The sequence below is a fragment of the Histoplasma capsulatum genome, genomic scaffold (assembly GCF_000149585.1).
Source record: "Histoplasma capsulatum NAm1 scaffold_1 genomic scaffold, whole genome shotgun sequence".
In the NCBI taxonomy this organism is placed as follows: Eukaryota; Fungi; Ascomycota; class Eurotiomycetes; order Onygenales; family Ajellomycetaceae; genus Histoplasma; species Histoplasma mississippiense.
Genome location: NW_001813982.1, coordinates 258,269 through 279,799, shown reverse-complemented (window position 1 = coordinate 279,799; position 21,531 = coordinate 258,269). Strand labels below are relative to the sequence as shown.

The following is a 21,531-nucleotide window of genomic DNA, read 5'->3' as shown; positions in this document are numbered from 1 at the left end:
TGGCCTTCAATTATGCCACCAAAAACGAAGCGTCGCTGACTGATCATTTATTTTTATTTCCCCTTGGTATCATTTTCAACAACGCGAGATCTGTGATATATAACATCAAATTGAAATCACAGAGAAGAAAGACATTTTCATGAGAAAGGACAAAAAAATTGAAGTTATTATTCCCACATCATCATTCATCATACGAAATCTTTTTTCTTCTCTTCTTTCTCTCTTTGGAAAAAGCACTGGCAATTCCCCTTCCTCATCCAGCTCACCGCACTTTGGTGTAAAATGTCATAGGCATATACTGCATATATTGAAATAGAAGTGGACCATTGTTACACCCTCTCAATTGTCGTGAAGAAAAATCAAAATAAGAGAATAATCAGAATAGAGCCAGCAGAACACAAAAATTGGGGGGATCATCAGTAAAATAAATCTCTTGAATCCTTTGTGCCGTTCATCCATGAAAATTTCGTAAATATCATCAGAAATTTCTTGTGGGGTGGGCATTGTGCAAAAAAAATAAAGTCAAGAAGATGGCGGGATCAAAGATAGGCACAAAAAATGAATTGTGGAACAAGTCGGGAAAAGGAAAACAAGGGTGAAGAAAGGAAAATGGATAAGAAAAAAACTTTGTATCTACCGGTAGCTTCCCGGGTTTTTTTTTTTTTTTTTTTTTTTTTTTTTTTTTTTTTTTTTTTTTTTTTTTTTTTTTTTTTGGTTTTTTTGGCCTCTACCCATCTTTGAAATGGGAGACAGACGCGAAGTTCCATTCTAGCCAAAGGTTGATTGACGGCGAAGGGTCAAGGTGAGCCGTACTACCTTCGACAATGCCCAATCCTCTGAATAGCCGGTTTGCCGGTTTGGCAGTGTCAATCAACTTTTTTGAAAACAGGACCGGGGCGGAAGCCGCGCAGCCAATCCACGCTCTACGGGAATCAGACGGAAAATGTGCGTTTCTAGGTAATAAGCATCAGGTTCGCGTACGGTTCGCTTTCGATCCAAACAAGAATTGAAATCTTTTTTCCGCCTATAACGGCAGAGTACAGTAAAGAGGAGCACAAGAATGATGGGTACGAGTGGGATATCAACGAAAGGTATGAAATTAAGAGGTCTCTACCAGTATGGGCGGCGCTCATAGCCATAATCGCCTCTTGGTGGAGGGCTCCGCGGGCGGCCATATGGCCTAGGAGCGTAAGGGTCATCATAGTGACGGGGAGGAGGGGGAGGCCCGCGAGGGTCATAAGGGTCGTCATAGGGGCGGCGAGGTGGTGGTGGGTAGTCGTCAACACGAGAACGTGGAGGTGGTGTCCGACGTCCGTAACCATCGCGATCGTAATAGTCACGACGGGCCGGGGAGCGTTCGCGGTAGTGGTTGCGTGGACTGTACCCGCTGCGCGGAGGCCCACGTCTGTCATAATCATCGTATGGATGATACCCACCCCGTCGGCCAGGAGAACGGGAACGGTATGGATCACGAGGCTGGCGGTCCTCCTGGGATTGAATCTGGTAGACACGTGAGAACTAAGTTATCCGGGAGGGAAAACCAAGGGATTTCCTACGTCCTGCGTGCATAAGACCCTGGAGCCTTTGAATTCACGGCCGTCTAGTTTTTCAACTGCGGTTTTGAGGTCACTCCCTGTTTCGAATTCGACGAACCTTTTTGTTCACGCACGCAGCATCAGCAATCCTGGTTCAAAGACGTGGAGAGTTTGCTTCAAGGTCCTGAAGTTCGAGAATACTCACCCTCTTCCATCATGGCCAGCCTCTGAATAGACTACATCGAGGCCGGACTGTCGTGCGAAGTCTTTGAGATCCTAAACAAGGTGAATGTATGAGTCCAGGCCCGAATAAGAAGCAATTCCAGTTTCCTTCCAAGATATAGCGGGGCAAAAATAGTCCAATCCAACAAGGCTTTGGGGAAAGAGAAAAGAAAAGACAAGAAAAGAAAACATGCTCCAGTTGAGGGCAATTTCTGAGGTAGCAGCACAGTTACGTCGTCCGTTGTTGCGATAAGCACTTCCACGATGAACCATTTTGAATGAAAGAAGTAAGATGGATCCTCTATTCCAGCAGCTTCAGAGTATTATGGGCCAAGCTTAGTTGGAAGCGAACACCCAACTGTGGGTGCCTTTTAGCGTTTGTGAAGGCTCAAATTTCATATATTACAAAGTTTGCCAAGAACACGGCAAGTTTGCACACTTGTAATCAAGAAAGGGAAGGAAGGGGAAACGGTATAAGAGAGTGTCCAAATGGAAATATCTCCAAGGGGTTCCAGGAACGAATGGAGCTGAGCTAACCTGCCAACTGGTTTCTGGAAGTCCAGATATTTGCATTCGATAGATTGTCCGGCGCGGGCGTGGAGCGCTTGAGCGGTCCGACGGTCCAGAGAATGTTTCTTTGTGACGGGGTCCACGGGCAAATTGGACGGTGAGACGTTCACCCTTGAAATCCGTACCATCTACAAGTCAAGGCTGTCAAAAAAACGGAAGTCCCTGGCAGTGAGCAAGTTGGGAAATCTCAAGAGCATCGCAGACATACGGAAAGCTATATAAAGACGTAATGAGTTAGTCCGAAACTCGTATGAAGAATTAGAAAGAGACAATATATCAACGCAATAAACATCAAACTAACTACCTGGCACAACGTCCTTCGCATCCATGGCATCCTCATATTCGATAAACCCAAAGCCACTCATGAGCTTGATTTCTGTGATTTTGCCGGAGCCGTGGTGGGAATTGAAATGATCTTCGATCTCCTGCTTGGTGACTGGAAATAAAGTCCAGGCCAAAAATTGGCGCCTTTGAGTCAGCTTTTCGAGGCCAAACGATCCAGCGAAGAGAAAGCCAGAAGTGTAATCCATGGGAGTGGAATATGATTGAATTTCTTGGCGGTTTGAGCAGTGCATTTTTGGAATCTTCATTGCAAATCCTCTGCTTTTTCCATCGTGTCACATGTAGTTGTCAGTCCTCCACAGGACGAGGACAATCCAGAAATCCCAAAGGAACGTGGGGTTGTCTCATCGTTGGGTATCTGAACATATATGTGTGTATGTGTGTTTTTGTGCCAGAACCATACAGTGGATTTTGGATGTGCTTAATTAAGTACAAGGAAGATGTAGCAGTAATAAGACCAGCATACCGTTGCGGGGCAGATTCCCGAGATAGAGACGTGTGGACGACACTTCCGTCATGGCGGGCAGTCGAATGCGATAGTGTGTCCTAAGAACACAGAATCGCAGATGCGAATGAAAGAAGGAAATAGTATATCCTGAAAGGGTGTGAAAGTTGTTTTTTTGTGAAAATCCTCAAGACGCTTAACAGTGCGACGACAACGAGAGCGAAAAATGAGACCAGGGCTACTTGGAGCGGTCCTTTCCAGGTCACCAAAGCAGTATTTGGGTAGCCTGGCCAACTTTATATAAAATTGGATCGGCGGGTGGAATATTCCGTCCAGAGATGGAAACGTCAGTATGGCTAAGCGCTTCAGAACGAGAGACGCCGTGGATGAATGGTTGTTGTCGTTAGCAAAGAGATGGAAGGAGTTGGCGTTGGGAGAACGAGGCTGAAAAGGCGGTCAAACGGCAGAATACACACACCCTTGGACTTGGGCTGATTGCCTCACTTTTGACTACTACTCCATACAAAACTTGTGCCTTGGTTATGTTAGCAGGCTGGGATGAATCTTTCTGTTGAAGATCGTGTTTTTTCCTGATTCGAGATATGAACGGATGTTTGTTGAAAATAAACAACAACACCCGATTTTTTTGAAGTTTTCGCCCTGTTTCCGCCCATATACAGCTTTCCCTGATTATAGATCCAAGACTGAATACATCTCTAGCAATACCGTTTGTACTAGCCACACAAAATACATTTTAGTGATGATAGTGGGAAAAGAAAAGACAGGAAACGCGGAATGGGAATAGTAATATACAACACGTAACCAAACAAGTGATGCCTCTATCAAAGATTTGGCGATGATTGGACCCAGTTTCAAGGAAAGAAAGGAAAGAAAAATCAGCATTTGAGCTGGGAAAGAAATAACGTTATCGATAGCTTTCTAGGTGAGGTAATATTTCGGGCCCTCCCCACCTTGGGGAGTCTGCCAATTGATGTCCTGAGTCGGTACCTTGATGTCGCAAGTTTTACAGTGGATGCAGCTGGAAGGAGGTTTGTTGTTAGCGGGGCTTCATGAACAGACTATATTTACATATTAGACAGTGGGGGGTTTGCAAGACTTACTTTTGCGCATTTATTTGGAAGCGCACACCCAACTTTTTACTTGGATCCTCAACGTACTCATAGACCCCGGCGGGGCAAAATCTATTCTCAACCCCTTGATATTTGGGATAACACTCCTCCGCATGTTTGTCCCAGTCCTTGACTTGAAGGTGGACCGGTTGGTCTTCCTCATGGTTTGTGCCAGTGAGGCTAACGCTTGTTAAGATGTCAAAACTAATAACCCCGTCTGGTTTGGGATACTCGATTTTCTCGCACTCGGAGGCAGCCTTGGTCGAATCGGGATCTGTACTATGGTGTTTCAGAGTCCAGGGCATCTTGCCACGGAAGATATATGCTTCTATGCCGGAGTACACAATACCACCGTAAATCCCTAAAGGAGTTGAGAATGAAGGGCGCATGTTCCGCACTTCCTTAAGTTCTTTCCAGATAGTGGAGTTTCGAAGTCCGTCTTCATAGTCATACAGGAAGACGCTTCCACTGTCGGTATTTGCAAGTGCAGAATATGCTGCCTCCGCAGCTAGCATACCTGATCTCATAGCAGTGTGCGTGCCTTTGACTTTAGGAACATTCATAAACCCAGCGCTATCTCCGATCAACGCGCCACCCGGAAAAGCGCATTTCGGTATAGACTGGAAGCCGCCCTCGATAAGCGCGCGAGCTCCGTAGGATATGCATTTCCCGCCTTCCAAAACAGATTTGATAAGGGGATGATGTTTTAATTTCTGGAATTCCCCATACGGCGATAACCAGGGATTGGGATAATCAAGGCCGACAACCAGGCCGAGACTAACCATGTTATCGCCAAAATGATACAAGAACGACCCTCCATATGCATCTTTCGGCAATGGATAACCCATCGTATGGAGGATTTCCCCTTTCCGGAATTTTTCGGGCTGAATCTCCCAAACCTCCTTCAAGCCCAATCCATATGTTTGAGGCTGGCTATCCCGCCGCAAGTCGAATTTCCTGATGACCTGCTTTGTCAAGCTCCCATGGCATCCCTCGGCAAGTAACGTGGCTCTAGCATGGAACTCCATCCCTCGTTCGAAAGAATCCTTAGGCTTTCCATCCCGCCCAATTCCAAGGTCGTTAGTTGCAACTCCTTTGACAGATCCATCCGCCTCATAGAGCACCTCACTCGCGGCGAACCCGGGGTACAATTCAACGCCAACCTCTTCCGCGCGCTCTCCCAGCCATTTGCATAGTTGGCTTAGGCTGATAATGTAATTGCCGTGGTTATTCATCTGAGGCGGGCAGGGGATTGGGATAGCATGTTTCTTTGTAAGGAAACGCATTCTATCTGATTTCGCGGGCGTGGCATGTTCGAATCTCGAGGGGTTGTCTTCCGATAGCCAGTCGGGAAATAACTCGTTCATCGCACTCGGTTCCAAAACATTACCAGACACTATATGATCCCCAATCTCGCCGGCTTTTTCCAAAAGTATAACCCGGAAGTCTTCATTGCCCGCTTCGTTTGCAATCTTTTTCAGTCGGATAGCTGCGGCGAGACCCGCGGGGCCTATCATCTCACATAAAACGGTGTCGAGTCAGCCCTCATGCTGTTCGAAACAGAGAGCGAAAGGAAAAAAAAAAAAATGAAAGAAAGAAAGAGAGAAGACGCACCACCGCCAACAATGCACACATCGACGCTATCCGATTCACGTTCAATTCGGGAAGGATCAAAGCTGTCCGAATCACTAGCAAACCTCCTCTGTAGCGTGCTTGAAAAGTCCCGTTTCTGGTTTAAATAAATCGTTTGCGCCGAGAAAGGACGTTGATGGACTATTCGCCGTAGACTTGATCCGACGAGTGTTGTGGGGTGGTGGGAATAGGCGCAAGCGGAAGTTTTCAGCACATCAGTGGCCCAGGAGCGCAGACAGATGGGAACAAGTTCACGCCTCAAGAGAGGTAGTAGCAAGGTGGTCTGTGAAGCCATTGTGTGTTGTATACAAGCAACAGGAGTTCAACAGACCACCTCCGGTTATAAGTGTTTGGTATGAATAGTGGATGAATAGTGGGCTTGGCTTGGATTCGCCGAAACCTGAGCAACTGGGGAAATATTGCCGTCAACAACCGAGGACTGCCCCTCAGCCAATGAGAGAGCGGGAGAAGGAAATCAGGGAATAATTCCTGCGATTGGCAAACATTTGAAACATTTGGTTGGATGGCGTATTTCATGCATGGTAGATAAGATGGAAGCTGCGGATTCGTTGCCAGTTAACTGGGCGCTTGGTTTAGTGGTATAATATGTCATTCGCATTGACGGGGTCGCCGGTTCGATTCCGGCAGCGTCCATTTTCTATCAGTTTTTTGATCGCATTTGCATACATCCGCCACGCAACGATCGCTTGAGATAAATTCCCGGTTCTACAGGATGAAATTTTTGGGGTTTAGATTCGCTTCATGATGACCTGGCAGTAAATTATAAATATACCACGGGAAGGCTTGGACTGGGCTGGAGATATACAGGTTGAAAACTTGTACCAGGATTCAGCCAAAGCAAACGTGCTGCGCGCTCTGTCGATTGGATACTGGATTGCAATTCGGTCAGTCAGAAGGAGTATTTATTTACCCCAAGGAAAAAGAATGAATCAGTAACACACATACCCATTGAAGAAACCCCGTCCACAGAAAGCGAACGAGAGCTTCCTTCTGACTATCGATAGTTACAGACGCATCCGTACTATGAAAAGGGTGATCAACAAAATCTTCATATCAGATCGGCGAATCTGAGCAGAACGTCCAAGCACTGACTGGGGTAAGGAAATAGATACTGATCCTCTCGAATGTTTCCGGATCAATGCTCAAGACTAGCCTCTGCCGTCAGTTCTCTTCAATATTGTATATATATATATATATATATATATATATGTGTGTGTGTGTGTGTGTGTGTGTGTGAAAGAGAGAGAGAGAGAGAGATGACGAGGACAAAGCTATGGAGCCAACGATCTGGCTTCAAAAAGATTCATGCACTGTGTACATCACCTTGTAGCTTCGAGAAGATATATGCTTCTCCCCTTCTCCCCTTCCCCCCTTCCTCCCCCCTCCCGCTTATCCACAACACCCCTTACACCCTATACGACTTATCAGCTTATATTCTCCCTCACCGCCGCCACCACCACCTACAATGGAGCTCTAGCACTGGGTAGCCAGCCAGCCAGCCAGCCAGCCAGCCATCTCATCCATACATCGCCGCCAGCAAAATCCAACACGCAGACCGGGTATCTCAAAGCATCGATATCAGCCAGCAGGGCTAGAGAAGGCATCCACGAGCCACGAGCATCAATCCCGTCGACGACGATAAAAATAGGAAGAAAGAGAGACACAGGAGTGTGTGTGTGTGTGTGTGTGTGTGTGTGTGTGAGAGAGAGAGAGAGAGAGAGAGAGAGAGCAACAGTTTCGGGTCCCTGGATTGCGATGCTGCGAATCAGCTTGCAATAACAATAACAATAACAACGAACCCAGGCCTCCTTTTGGGAATGCCTCGCTATATATATATATAGTTTCACAATCTTAGTTAAAGGGTCAAATGGTTATTGTTGTCTTGACGGAGGGGGAAATTTCAGTGAATGAACGGATGCGGTTGCTCTGGTTGAGTGGGTGAGTTGAGTGGGAAGAAACAAGACCCTGTTTCGATATCTTTATATGTGGAGGGTTATGTATATATATGTATGTATGTATATATATGTATGTATATGTATGTACGTATTCGATATTCTCATTAACTTGAGGAAATGCACTTCCCTTTTTGTTACTTGGCCCCCAGCCCTTCGAGATTGAGCACGTCTTTTCCATATAGGCCCCAAGACCGGGCTTTGTTTTTCAACACAATACACAATGCCAGAATACATATCCGTCTTAAATAGTATCCCGCTGGGATATGGGGGTAGCAGGTTTTCAGTTGGGACCAAGGAATTTGGGACATATAAATCGTCTATTCGGAGCGGTGAAATTGAAAACAATTTATTTACCCTCCAGACATCAAAGCTAGTTTGGTTTCTCAGGTGCCTTTTACCCCACGACACCCTCAGATAGATCAAGATAATCTATTTATCATCCGATCAAAGACCCCTTACCTGCATGTGAATGAGCATGTTAGCCCCTGCTGAAGCCCTGTCGAAGCCGCCTTGGCCTGTCACATGTCTCAATTGCACGGCGTCAAAAGCTGTTGCATATGAGGATGCATCTGGAGAAAATGGACAAGTACCCCAACCATTAGATTCCCTGCAGATGCTCCTCGGGGGCCTGATGATGGGTGCGCAATCCAACACACGAATCAAAGAAAGCCGAGCAGAAAAAAAATAGGAAACTGCTGCCTGCAAAGCCTCCCTTTCAGCAATTATCCATTAGTTCTATCTTCTTAGCAGAAAATTTGTTTTCACCCAGACAAAAAAAAAAAAAAAAAAAAGGCAAAAGGAAAGACAGTTGTTGCCTAGGGTTTGAAGTCCAGAAGCTCCAGTCCAAAATAACATCCACAAACGGGCGACGGAAGGCCAGGAGTCCACGACTGGATTCAGAAGCGCCAAGTCCCTGATCTCTGGGGCCCTACATTCATTATGCAAATTTGCGGGTGACGGTGGCCTCCATCCGCTGAAGCATTCATGATAAGTATTGCAGGCATTCTCACTCCTCTCATCCGGAATCACATGAATTTTCATCAACAAGTGCATATAACTGGGGCAAGTAAGATTATAGATCGCTTGCAGTGTTTTTTTTCCCATGGAGGAAAAAAGCCGCTTCGTACTTACCATAAGTGGGGCCGCGTGGATCATGAAAACGAGATTTCCGTCAGCATTTAGGCACGAAATCAACCAGCAGGAACCAGATCGCTTAGCCATCTCTGAAGACAACGAATTACATGCCTTTTAAATGATGCTGACGGTCGAGGAAATGTTCCCCACGTATGACGTTTGGTGGATGTGAAGTACTGTGCAGTACTCCGTAAATGCTCCTGCTTCACTTTTTGTTTTCAAAAAAAAAAAAAAAAAAAAAAAAAAAAATACCGCAATTTCAACTCCGTTACCTGCGTCACCGAAAAAGTAGATTCGTGGATGCGACCGTATCTCCAGCAAATCTCGACAGAGGGTATATCCTTTCTATATTTACTCTCCAGGTTCTGTTCTGATTTGGAAATAATCTTGTTGGTGAGAGGGGATGATGGGTGGTCCATTTGGGGATGGATGGCCCATTTGGGGCTTGTGGCCGTGTGGGCATTGTGGGCATTGTGGGCATTGCGTGCGGGTTTGCGATTGCTTTCGTTCGGGCAGTTGCAGGATGTACAGTACATACACAGCGCAGAGTGACCTGTACGAATATTTCGTTGTCGCTCAGAGGTAGTTGGGACGGGAGGAGTTGTGTAAGTTGTTGTATACATACAACCTAGTCTGGATCCAATCCAGCGCATAAAAAAAAAAAAATAAATAAATAAATAAAAAGTAACTTCTTAGGCAACAACCGATTCGAAGTTGAGGGAACACGGTGAGTTGGTTTTGTCCAAGTCACGATCCCACATGTAGCCCGTGTAATCCGTCTGAGGCAATTCCCAAGTCGTTTATTGCTCACTCACTCACTCACTCACTCACTCACTCACTCAGTGTCTCTGAGCTGCTTCCTTCCGGAAACGTTTCCAGTGGTAAAAGTCAGGATGAGAATCAAGGATGGTTTCCAAACCCACCTGAAAAGGTCAACAAGAGCCTGGCCAGGTTGAACGGGGTTGGTTTTGTTGGCGGGTTAGGGTTCGGCCCCAGCCACCCCGAAGACGTTTTGAAAAGGTTCCCATCGCAAAGAAGTTTGGCGGGAAGAATGATCCAAGGATAACGAGAGGAAGGAAACAGCCCTTTATCCTCAGCTGGCCTCGTCCTCATCCATCAAACATGCCGCTATGCTCAAATAGCCCAAGCTGAATGAACGGCGGCGAGAGAGGAGAGTGGATTACGGTCAGAGCACTGACAGCCAACGGTCGCAGACGGCGGTTAGCATCCATGTAGGAGGATAATGTTGGTTGTTGTGATTGTTAACTATCTAACCGAGAGCAACACAATATGTTAGGTGGCACGTGCCTGGGGTAGCCCGGGTACCTCGTAATGCCTAACAATCCAACACTTCACGTGAAAGGAAACTGCTCAGAGGCTAGGAGAGGATCCACGGAACGGAGCTAGAACGGCGCCCTGATTGGTGCGTGTGCAGCGTGCACATACTCGCCGGTCCCAGCCTGACATGACCAAGGAGTTGACCCGAGAAAAAGGCTCCAGAGAGTCAGAGAGGAGCGATCCGTCAAGACCCAAACAAGAGCCGCGCTTTGTGTCCCAGTCTGCTGCAGTAAAGCAGCACCAAGCCGGGATTCTCTGTTTGGTCCGACGCCTCCTGGACGCCTCCAGGACTACTGGCGGCAGTTCTGTCAGAGGCGTGAGCAAAGGTCCGAGGAACCTCCATGAAATAAATGGCAGCATTTATTTTTCCTCTGTTGCCAGGCTAAATCCATTTCTCAAAAGCAGGGAAATTACATAAGGGTATACCATAGTTATGCAGAGCACTGCAGATTCCCCCTTTTCTGGGCATTCTTGCGGCTTCAGGGTATTCTCGGGATTCCAACGGCGGGCTTCCTGCCGACCTACATAGTAGGAAGTCAATAAAAATACCGCTGAATCATGAAATCCTGGAAGGGGGGGCCTGGCATGAACTGCGTCGTCACGTCGGGCTTAGCAAGGTGTGTGGGTCTGACTCACACCATCCGGACCAATCCGGAACGGGGAATGGCAACATTGAACGCAGAGTAACCCTGGCCGGCCCTAGTGGGAGGGAAAAATGTGAGTGATCAAGCCGCTGATTGGCGTCACTGGCGCTGAGTAGTCCGATTATCCAATCATACAGCCTGTAAAAGTGGGTCATGGAGCTTCCTACCTTGGCACGCCAACCATCGACTGGCCCAATGGGGCAAGTCAGCGACGCCGCTTGAAGCAGCACCTGATGCAGCGGCCCAATCCCAAGGCGGGAGGACGACGGTGCTGGTACGGTAAAGGGGGTGGCGAGGGCCGTGTGCGCAACGGCAAAGCCCGTGTGGCCACGCTGGTCTTTGGCCACACGGACGGGGAATCCGGCGCGGTATAAAAGCAGGCGTCCTCCCAGTTTCTGGTTCTCGTCTGGAGTCCTGCTGTTGGTCTTGGCACTGTCCGGAACATCAACCACGCCGACTCTTTGGTCGTCCTTTGGTCCTCTCTGTCCCTCCTCGTTCCACCCCGCCCCCGGAGGCATAGATTCCGCCGTATTCTCCTCTCCTCTTCCCCCTTGTCTCGTATTCCAGAGAGTGACGGAGGCGTGTTCATCCCCGGCTCACGCCAAACCACAAAAGAAAAAAAGGGGGAGTAGTTGCAAGGTCTTGTTTTAAAATCCAAAAAGTTATTGCGTCGCATATATCATATATATATATAAAGCAGCAGAAGAAACAAAAAAAAAAAAGGGCAAAGGGGGAGCCGCACAGAACTTTTATTTTAGGTTTTCTTGTTTTGTTTTATTTTTTATTCTTCGTTTTCGCGGTTTTTGCCAAAGGGGAAGAAACCATTACGCTCCTTCAACAAGCTTAGATCAAGGAAACAATAATTCGCCGTCGCGGTATCTTTTTGGTCGCTGACAGCTCCTGCATTCACTTTTCAAGGGCCACACCACCCTGTCATTGCCGTCTTAGCACACATCCAGTGATATATTTATTTGATTATCTCGTCGTCCTTGCTTTCCCTTTGCCTCTTTTTTAATCTTCCAGTCTCTGCTTGCGACCTTGCGACCTTGCGATCTTGCGGCCATTTCATTTACTCTCGTGGCCGCTTTGGATCCTGTCGAAAACCACTTTCTTTGTCGAGGCTTTCTGGCACTGTCTCGACGTTTGATACTGTCCTCTTTTGTCATCCTCGCGCATCCGTTTTCAGCGGCACGAATCGGACGGTTCTAATACCTTGTTGTTCCCCTCTCCACACACACACACACACACGCAACTCTCTCTTATCACATCATCCGGCGCATTCGTCAAAGTGGAAGTGGAAGAAACTTTGGTGGTAACATCGACCTTCATCGCAACGCATCCCACGCAGCCCAACATAGTTCCGTTGTTGTCGTCTAGTTGTCGCACTGTCGGGGGAGACATTAAGTTGTTCATCTCCCACCTATCCAAAAGGTACGGACTTTTTTTCTCCTGTTAAAGTTTTCACATAGCAGAGCCTCTTTTACCCTTTTCGGCTTTAAACTTCACTTCTCTTCTGCCTCATTTCAACTTCACCAACAACAACACTAGCACCAACACCACTACTTCCCTCCCCCAGCCACATATAAATACTACTCCACCCCCACACCTCATCTTCTTTTGTCTTGCCAAGTTGGTGGGTTCATCACAGCCGACATGTGAATCTACTTCCAATCATTTCCAGTCCTTCATGAGGTTCATTATTATATGAGCATCCTGTCGCTACAAGCCTTTTTGCTATGGTGGAATCTGCTGCCGCTACATTTCGCGGGGAAAAAAAGATTGGCATGCTAACGCTACGTTACATAGACTATTCAAGTTCTAGGTCGTTCTACTGCTAGATCATCTCTGATCATCCTTCCACTGCACCTAAATCCTCGAACCACGTCTCACAACATGGAGTCCCTTACCACACATCCCTCGACTGCGCAGCAGGCGAAGGCGTTCACTTCTCCAGCTTCGTTATCGTTCCCAGGGGGTGCCGGTGATCTGACCCCACCGTCGTCGGAGAAGGATCCAGGCATGATGAACGGATCGCAACCATCGAATTATCAACTAAACGTGGGGAATACTGCCACTGGCAACGGGGTGACTCCCGCAACTCCTGCTGCGACTCCTGGAGCCGGTGCTGGTCCTGGAGTTAGCGGCATTGTGCCTACTTTGCAGTGAGTATAGCTCTTGGTGTCCTGGTTTACCAGAAAGCTAAACAGTCCATTGATATTTCAAGAAATATTGTTGCGACGGTCAACCTTGACTGCCGTCTGGATCTGAAGACCATTGCGCTTCACGCTAGGAATGCGGAGTACAACCCGAAGGTACTGATATGATGCACTTTTTTTTCTTTTAAATTTTTTTTTTTTTTTTGCTTCCTCTTGCTTCCCTTTGGTTTGCAGGGGATGTGATACATTAGCCATGACAAAGTATGGCTAAAACAATTCATATTATATAGCGTTTCGCTGCTGTTATCATGCGCATTCGCGAACCGAAGACGACCGCCCTTATTTTTGCCTCGGGTAAAATGGTCGTTACCGGTGCGAAGTCCGAAGATGACTCCAAGCTCGCTTCGAAAAAATATGCGCGCATCATACAGAAACTGGGGTTCAACGCGAAGTTTACGGACTTCAAAATCCAGAACATTGTCGGGTCTTGCGATATTAAGTTTCCAATTCGCTTGGAGGGACTTGCTAGTCGCCATCACAATTTCAGCTCATACGAACCTGAACTTTTCCCCGGTCTCATTTATCGTATGATGAAACCGAAAATTGTGTTACTGATCTTCGTCAGTGGCAAGATTGTTTTGACAGGAGCCAAAGTACGAGAGGAGATCTATCAGGCCTTTGAAATGATCTACCCCGTCCTCACTGGTATGCGTTATGAATCCGAATTATTCCTGACACCACCCGCTATTTGGCTTGATACTGACTTGTTGTGTTTCGTTTGAAGACTTCCGCAAAGTTTAACGCCTCACTCACTTCCTTCTGCGGCCCATCAAATCCATCACACCCTATCTATTACCTCGGATCTTCGGTTTACCACCTTGTATTAACAGTTTTCTTCTTCTTATCGATCATACGGCTCTGATTGAATGGAGCATGCATTACGTAGTTCCCTCCCAGCTTGTTGGACATGATAATTTCTGCTTTGAGCTAGCTGTGCCCAACGACAAGAAGGAAAAGTACCACGGCACTGACGGGAGTGAATCTGCCTTGTTATTTTCTGTCTTTGTTTTCCAATCATGCATTTACATGGAGTTATAGCGACTGTGTTTCTTTTGGGTTTTTTTATTGTCTTCTCATGCTTCATGCTCCTGCTCTTTTTAAAACTTCAACAAAGTTGTCTGTTATGGATGTTGCTGTTGTTTCTACGAATCCTGTTTACTACTTTACTTAACACGCATTAGAAAAAGTCGCGGTTCTCTTCTTCCCGCAGACCTGATGGGGGTTGGGCGCTCAGGCGCAATTAAATTCAAATTAATATGGGATGATGATAGGTCTTGTTGATTTCCTGTTCTTTTATTATTTGTTTTTATCTTTTTACTTTAACATGTCCCAACTTTTTTACTTTGATTTTTATCTCCTCCCCAACCTCTCACATGTGACAGACATGACATACAGGGAGGGGGTAGGATTGTTAGATAAGGGGCTTTCCGCCTCCCCTCCCATCCGGCAGTTTAAACCTGGCACGTATTGGCGGAGGAGGGGGGTAGAAAACGCGCTTGCTTCAACGTAACTACACTACAAAAAGCCATTGCTGCGGGGGGCGTTCAAAAAAAAAAAAAAAAAAGGGAAAATAATTTTGTCTTCTGATGTAGCTCCCCACCCCCACCCCCCAACTCCCTTCTTGTAAAGTCATCATCTGTCTGGTCTTGTTTGTTTGTTTGGGCTTTGATGAAGGTTCTCTTTTGGTTTTTTTGCTTCTTTGCTTTTGCTTTTTGCATTTTTCTCCCCCGCATCTTTTTAATAGTGCCCTTTTTTTCGTGGTTCCTTGTTTAGTTTTAGTCCTTTTTTTTTTTTTTTTTTTTTTTTATGGATTTGATCTTGTTTTGTTTTTTTCTCTTTTTTCCTTGGCCGTGCCTTGGTTGCATGCATCTGTGTAACTTTGCATTCTTCGCATTTGGGTTGTGAGCGGGATAGTTGAGGTTTACTTACTTTACTTTACTTTATTACTGGGTTAACTAAGTTAATTGATTAGCTATGAAAAATATGATCGTATTTGACAGACGGAAATATGTTCAAACGTTGAATCCTCTCTTTTTCCCCTTGCTTTCTTTCTTTCTTTCTTTCTTTCTTTCATTTTTTTTTTTTTTTTTTTTTTTCCGTGGTGTCTCTCCTCTTCGAATCTGATTTGTTTATTCTTGTAGAAACTGTGTAGTTCTAGTTATATTTATTACATGTGGTGCAAAAGCGTCATCTTTTCTTTTTATATAAACATCCAACTGTAACTATCTCCAGTCTGCAGTCTGGGGGGAAGGGGAGGGAAATACCAAATAACATTCAATATCGGAAACATCACACACACACACACACACACACACACACACACACACACACATATATATATATTTATACTCCGTATACACCAAGTTAATTCATACCAAATCAATGAACCACCCAAAAATCCCACCCACCCAGCTACAATCTACTTCCTCTCTTCCCCCCTTGCCCCTTCGCCAGCTCATCCATCAAAATCAAACCCTTCTCGCCAGACCGGCTCCCGTCTTCTGTCCACACAACAGTAGTAGCAGCAGCAGCATCCTCATCACCAGCCACCCCAGGCCACCCCCACAGTTCTTGCAATTCAGGATCCAAACGACCTTGGATGGCGTCGACGATCTTCTCCCCGAGAACAGGTAGGAATTTGAAGGCGTGGCCGCTGCCGCCGGTTGCGAGGAAGAGGCCGGCGTAGTGGGGGTGGTGAGTGATTATGAAATTGCCTTTGGGTCTGGTGGGTGGGAGAGGGGGGGGGGGGGAGGAAGGGAGGAAGGGAGTTAGCAAAAGTATAATTGTAATTGTAATTTTTTATTTTTATTTTTATTTTTTTAATGGATATATTTGGATGGTGTGAAGGGGAACATGGCCGGACGATGTCTAATTGGGGCGCTTAACTTACGTATCTGTATACCAGCACACGCGCGTCTTTTCAAATGGCCGATCGGCAAACGACGGCAGCATCTCTTTCAACGCGGCCCTGCATGCGCTTTCTCCTTCCTGCGGGAGCGGGACGTCAGCGACAGGAAGACTAACCTCTATCATCGTTGGTGTTTGGCCATGGCCTGGGCCGTACACGGGGGCCGGCACGCGCTGCGGGTTCCGGTAGCCGTATGCATGTCTCGCGATCTTGAGCATGTTGTTACGCGGCGGGATGATGAACATGCCCGTCGAAAGGTTTAGGACCGTAGGCATGTTTGCGAGCTTGGCTTGCTCTTCATCGGAAATGCGGATGTAGGCAAGGGCCTGGCCTGTCGCTTCGGCTTTACCGCGGAGGTCAAGTAGACGGCCTGTCCATGCACCTGTGGCTAATATGACTAGATCGGCTGTGATGGTGGTGCCGTCAGACAGTTCAACGCCGGTTACCTTAGCTCGTGCAGATGATGCGGCAGTTGTTGCTCCCTTGGCTCCTCTTTGGCCCTCATCTGGATGTGGAGGTGTTGATACTAATAATCGATTGACCTCCCCGGTACGAAAATCCACCTTCCCCATCTCGTCGATATTCTTTTTCGCAAACCTCACCGACGCTTCTGCATCGGCCCATCCAGATCCCCAGTTCACATAACCTCCCGAGACGTGCAGGCCAGTTCCGTAGCCTGGCGCCGCCCGTTCAACATCCTCTCTCGTGGGAAGTTTCTCGATCATTTTAGGGTTTGTAGCTTTGACATTCTCGTAGCTCTCCTGCACATATCCTTTGCCAGACTTGTCTCCAGATGATACTAGAACGAGGCCTGTCTGCGTATAACGGCCTTCATGACCCCAAGCTGTCGTACGCCATTTCTCAAGAGCCGATTCTGCCAGCGCGGCATACGCCGCATTGGCATAGTCTGCACGCACGATGCGGGAGGTATCGACGGAGGAGCCCTGCGGATTGGGGATCGTCGGCGAAGAGTCAATGAGTGTGATTTTCCCGGAGTGCCTAGCGGAGAGGGCGAGGGCGGTGGACACTGCAGCAGGTTAGCCTTTTCTTTTTCCAACTCGCAAATGGACCCCTCAAAAAACTGGAATTTCAATATAGGATAAGGGACAGAGGTAGAGAAACGAGCTGCTCTGCAAGCAGGAATATCCATTTGAATAGGCCAGTTCGGCTCCTAATGGGGCTTGATAAGTTTTTTTTTTTTTTTTTTTCACTCACATCCGAACACCCCGCCCCCAACGATGATTATAGAATCCGGTAACGGAGTTTCAGATCCGCTAAACATTTCCTGCGTTGAGTTTGCTATTGCCATGGTCAGAAATTGTAACCTCCTATGTCCCTGCTCCTCGTCGTCTTCCTTCTTCACTTCCTTCTCGCACAACGAACCGTGGTCAGTCGATGCTCGGCTACAGCGACACTGCCAAGTGGAGATTTAGGCGGTTTGTCATCGTTTGGTGCCGCGTACAATCGGCTTCCGGAGTGATTTATCAATACGGGGTCGCAGAAGGGGCGTCAGCGGGTAAACCGACGCCTTTGCCAAAACATATCCATGGCGGACGGCGGGTGGTTGGAAGCGTCGCAGTCGTAAATCTGAACCTTCACAATTGATCCAGGAGGCTTATGAGTCTCCTTGCAAGGGCAAATGGAGGGAGCTTGGGCCCATCAGACCGCCTTCTGCGGATTTTATTGCCGGGATTCTGCCAACATCAACAATCGTTGCTTCTGCGGTAGAAAGCATCTCTGGTGCTCGACATGACATGGCATGACTTCTGGAGCACGCTCTGCTCTATCTCTCTTCTGAGATTCAGGTCTTTCGCTTCATCGACTTCTTTCGCCTATGTCTCGATATGCCTCCCTTTGATGATGCCTACATCATGACCCTTGGATCTCTGTCCTGAAAATATTTTATAAGGAATTACAATACACCAGGGCCGAAGATTCTCAATTATTCCAGGCCGATTCTCACTATTATCTTTCTGTGGCCTATTGTTTCCTGTCTACCCATTCCCGCTCGTTTTCCGGATCTCATCGAGCCGCTGCTGCGGGAACGTCTGAAATCAGCGTAATGGTCTCGTCGCCGAACGCGAAGCGTCCCGCGAAATCCGGGAATGCACGCACGTCAAAGCAGTTACCTCTGGCACCATCTCAAAGGTCCGTAGCGGATGGCGCTTGCAAAAAGCTCTATATTCTCGTTTTGATTACATTGGCGCTCTTTATAATAATGGATCTGGATTGCTGAATATCCGCCCATATCGTCAATTCCTCCAACTCCAGCGCCGATGATTTATTCACCTTAACTTTGGTCCCCCGCTGTATCCTTTATAAGCTACTGCCACTACTACTGCTGAACCTAATTATATATATATCCATCTAGATATGTGGCTGATAGACATTGATATTGTAACAGAGCCCGGCCAAATAGGCCTCCCTTCCAGTCTGCTCCGGTGCAGGCCGCTCCGCCGCGAACCAGGTCGATAAACCCAAAGGGTCTGACGGTATGCGCAGTCGCCGCATTCTGCTTTTCTACATATGGAACCTACCTGTACGTAACCTACGACAGAACAGTAAAACAGTCCAAAAACCTTTCCGTGCCGGACGACGTATCGGACAGATTCCACAAAACCGCTCCAACCTACGACGCAAATGTGGAATTGACCGAGCGAATCATGCGCATCGGCAAGAAACGGGAGGAGCTGGTCAAGAGAGCGCGTGGAAACGTGCTAGAAGTTGCCTGCGGCACCGGGCGGAATATGCAATATTACTCCCTGGGCGAGCGACGCGGAACGGATAAGAACGGCAAAGCCGAGATCCTGGGATGTAGATCTGTCACATTCGTTGACCAAAGCCCCCAGATGGTGGAGATCGCTAGAGAGAAGTTCGAAAAGATGTATCCGCATTTCAGGCGGGCTGCGTTCTGGGCGCAGGATGCTATGGCTCCGATCCCACCCCTGGAACATACAACCGTAATGCAAGGCTCATCGCAAAGCAGTGGTAGTAGTAGCCTTGGTAACAGCAATAACAACAAGGGCAATGGCAACGGGAGCAAAAGCCTGCAAATGAGAGCCCAACAACAACAACAACAATCTTGCACGTTCGACACCGTCATCCAGACAATGGGTCTCTGCTCCCTCCCTGACCCCGTGTCTTACCTCAAACACCTTGGGACGCTAGTCGAGCCTGAGCGCGGGGAGATTCTCTTGTTAGAGCACGGGCGCTCACACTACCGCTGGCTCAACAAGCTCCTGGACGATCTCGCTGCCGCCCACGCAGACCGACATGGGTGCTGGTGGAATCGCGACATAGGGGAGATCGTGCGGCAGAGCGGGTTGGAGATCGTAGAGTCGAAGCGGTGGCATATGGGTACGACGTGGAGGTTTATTTTGCGGCGGAAGGAGGGGGCTGGGCGGGGAGAGAAGGACTTGGGCTTGGCGGAAGTATCAGAGAGGGAGGAGAATGGCGATGGGGCTGCCAAATCTGTAACGGGATGGCTCGGCTGGGGAGCGAAGAAGTCATGATTCGTTTTGCTGTTGAAGCCTCGGGTGATGTCATTTGCTTGAGCGCATAGTTATCACAGCACTCGTAGAATAGAACTCAACTCTCCAGTTTTAGAATCTTCTAAAAACCTTGCTCCTAGTACTATATTGTATCGTAACATACTTACTTATAAATATATATGGTGGATAGGTTAGTTCCCCGGTTTGATCAAAAGACCCGATCCAAGTTCAGTTGAATGGAGAAGAAGCTTCCACGAAACAAACAATCCCAGAAATTTTTACACCTCCAGATTCTGGAACAGAGTTGGATAGGGGCGGGCTCGGTCCTTAGCCAAAAAGCCCTAATCTTAGGGTCGAAACGAAAATAGCCACGGACTCGAGTGGAACCCCTGCAGGAGGGTTTTTGCTTTTGCTTTTTGCTTTTGCTTTTTGTTTGTTTGTTTGGTAACGATCTTTTTTTATCGTTATCCCATGATTGGTACATAGGGGGGTGGGCTCCAGGGGCTTAAACCCATCAATAAGTTACTAGTAACTACTCCGTACTCCGTAGTTACTTACGGAGTACTCTTGAGATTGATTTTTTTGTCTTCTTGCACCTTACAGCCAAATACCGCCGAATTTCACCAGACATCGTCAGTGATGCTTTCCCCGACATTGCCCGTATTGATTTCCTACGTAACTTTGTTTTGAATGTTAGGCATGGGCTGTCATAACTTTCGCTGGTTGACAAGGTTCCATATAGCGGAGACCAGTGAGATAAAGCATTTTAAAAAAAAAAAAAAAAAAAAAAAAAAAAAAACAATATCGGCGATCTTTGCGGTCAGATGCTGTGCTGTGCCATGGATGTGAAAGCTTTGAGCTTGTTTTGAATATAATTGGTGGTTATTTTGTCTACTGGCTGCTAACTATTTCGGGGGTATAACTACTTTGAACAATGGTGAAACCGAAGGGGTCCTGGAATTGGGGGGCCGAAAGCTTGTAACCGAATCAAAGAAAATCATATCTGCCCCATTGAACGTTCTATCGCATCTCTTCGTCAGTCATGGAGGGGGGGATATGAACGCGCCTCGTGGCTGTAAAAACCTTGCGTGGTACAGTAAGTAGTAACCTTCTGTCGAAGTCTGATATCCCTGAAGGGCATGGATGCTTTGGAGTGCGGGTGCGATCCAGAGCGGGGGATATCAACAATCAAGCTCGGCAAGACATAGAAAGGCGAAATATGTCCTCCAAACCCTCAGAAGAGGAGAAATGAAGAGACTTTCGAAGCCAACCACGGCAATTTGGCGAGACGAGAGGGAATGGGCTGAGGTGAAGATTGCCCAAAATGGAATCAATCAGCCTCCCTCCCAGATTGAAGCAAGAAACCGAGCTCGGGATCGTTTGCCCTCGCATAAGGTATGTGGACAACTCCATCTCCAAGCAGCAACCAACCTCCGCCAGACTTCGAAGCATTGCATTGCAGTGGGTTCGTTCCAGGATTCCACGCGGCTCCTTACACCTGTGCCGTTGTCCTTTTTCATTGCTGCCAACACAAACCTCCAGACTGACAGGTAGCTACTATCCTAGTACTCCGTACGGAGTAGTTAGTTACAAGTCGCCTCCCTTTGGAGGCACGGGAGGATCCAGAATTTTACCGTGAATGCGACTTAGCAACCCTCAAACGCTCCATGCCGTTGCATAGTTAATTATAGTACTCCGTACGTTTGACTTCCTTGATCGGGCATCCATGGATAGTTTGGTGCATTCATCCGAAGCTGTATCATGTATGCGTACGTAGTACCCCGTTTACGCAAGTATGCCAGCTCTCTGAGTCTGAGCCATTGCGCAAACCCTCTTGAGGGAGGACGTCGACGTTGAACGCCTGAGACATTCTATCAGGGGAGGGGTGTTTGCGGTTTACAAGTGCGTTTGAGAGCCTTGCCGTTCTCTGACATGTTATTAATAAATA

General features: G+C 47.4%; 7 protein-coding genes and 1 non-coding gene across 8 annotated transcripts; 3 read left to right on the top strand and 5 right to left on the bottom strand.

The window, feature by feature from the left end:
- Positions 1–1,110: 1,110 nt before the first annotated feature.
- Positions 1,111–3,187, bottom strand: HCAG_00086 (predicted protein; the record flags this gene model as incomplete). Its single annotated transcript, XM_001542990.1, has 6 exons — positions 1,111–1,500; positions 1,557–1,653; positions 1,741–1,811; positions 2,295–2,455; positions 2,632–2,763; positions 3,136–3,187. 6 exons carry the CDS (start codon positions 3,185–3,187, stop codon positions 1,111–1,113), a joined length of 903 nt encoding a protein of 300 aa, XP_001543040.1.
- An 866-nt stretch (positions 3,188–4,053) lies between these two features.
- HCAG_00085 (electron transfer flavoprotein-ubiquinone oxidoreductase, mitochondrial precursor) lies at positions 4,054–6,171 on the bottom strand (the record flags this gene model as incomplete). The annotated part of the gene is made up of 3 exons (XM_001542989.1): positions 4,054–4,153; positions 4,236–5,754; positions 5,859–6,171. 3 exons carry the CDS (start codon positions 6,169–6,171, stop codon positions 4,054–4,056), a joined length of 1,932 nt encoding a protein of 643 aa, XP_001543039.1.
- A 287-nt stretch (positions 6,172–6,458) lies between these two features.
- HCAG_09396 lies at positions 6,459–6,530 on the top strand. Its single transcript has one exon. It is a non-coding gene; the product is annotated as a tRNA-Ala (tRNA).
- Positions 6,531–6,625: 95 nt separating this feature from the next.
- Positions 6,626–9,073, bottom strand: HCAG_00084 (predicted protein; the record flags this gene model as incomplete). The annotated part of the gene is made up of 9 exons (XM_001542988.1): positions 6,626–6,766; positions 6,843–6,918; positions 7,221–7,309; positions 7,424–7,460; positions 7,697–7,722; positions 8,207–8,281; positions 8,312–8,421; positions 8,509–8,551; positions 8,984–9,073. 9 exons carry the CDS (start codon positions 9,071–9,073, stop codon positions 6,626–6,628), a joined length of 687 nt encoding a protein of 228 aa, XP_001543038.1.
- Positions 9,074–10,095: 1,022 nt separating this feature from the next.
- Positions 10,096–11,486, bottom strand: HCAG_00083 (predicted protein; the record flags this gene model as incomplete). Its single annotated transcript, XM_001542987.1, has 5 exons — positions 10,096–10,180; positions 10,433–10,598; positions 10,751–10,845; positions 10,961–11,023; positions 11,104–11,486. The coding sequence occupies 5 exons, from the start codon at positions 11,484–11,486 to the stop codon at positions 10,096–10,098; spliced, it is 792 nt and encodes a 263-aa protein (XP_001543037.1).
- Positions 11,487–12,861: 1,375 nt separating this feature from the next.
- HCAG_00082 (TATA-box binding protein) lies at positions 12,862–14,400 on the top strand (the record flags this gene model as incomplete). Its single annotated transcript, XM_001542986.1, has 4 exons — positions 12,862–13,130; positions 13,193–13,280; positions 13,415–13,829; positions 14,366–14,400. The coding sequence occupies 4 exons, from the start codon at positions 12,862–12,864 to the stop codon at positions 14,398–14,400; spliced, it is 807 nt and encodes a 268-aa protein (XP_001543036.1).
- A 1,196-nt stretch (positions 14,401–15,596) lies between these two features.
- Positions 15,597–17,401, bottom strand: HCAG_00081 (conserved hypothetical protein; the record flags this gene model as incomplete). The annotated part of the gene is made up of 3 exons (XM_001542985.1): positions 15,597–15,906; positions 16,075–17,119; positions 17,308–17,401. 3 exons carry the CDS (start codon positions 17,399–17,401, stop codon positions 15,597–15,599), a joined length of 1,449 nt encoding a protein of 482 aa, XP_001543035.1.
- Positions 17,402–18,154: 753 nt separating this feature from the next.
- Positions 18,155–19,604, top strand: HCAG_00080 (conserved hypothetical protein; the record flags this gene model as incomplete). Its single annotated transcript, XM_001542984.1, has 3 exons — positions 18,155–18,240; positions 18,497–18,631; positions 18,701–19,604. The coding sequence occupies 3 exons, from the start codon at positions 18,155–18,157 to the stop codon at positions 19,602–19,604; spliced, it is 1,125 nt and encodes a 374-aa protein (XP_001543034.1).
- Positions 19,605–21,531: the final 1,927 nt, after the last annotated feature.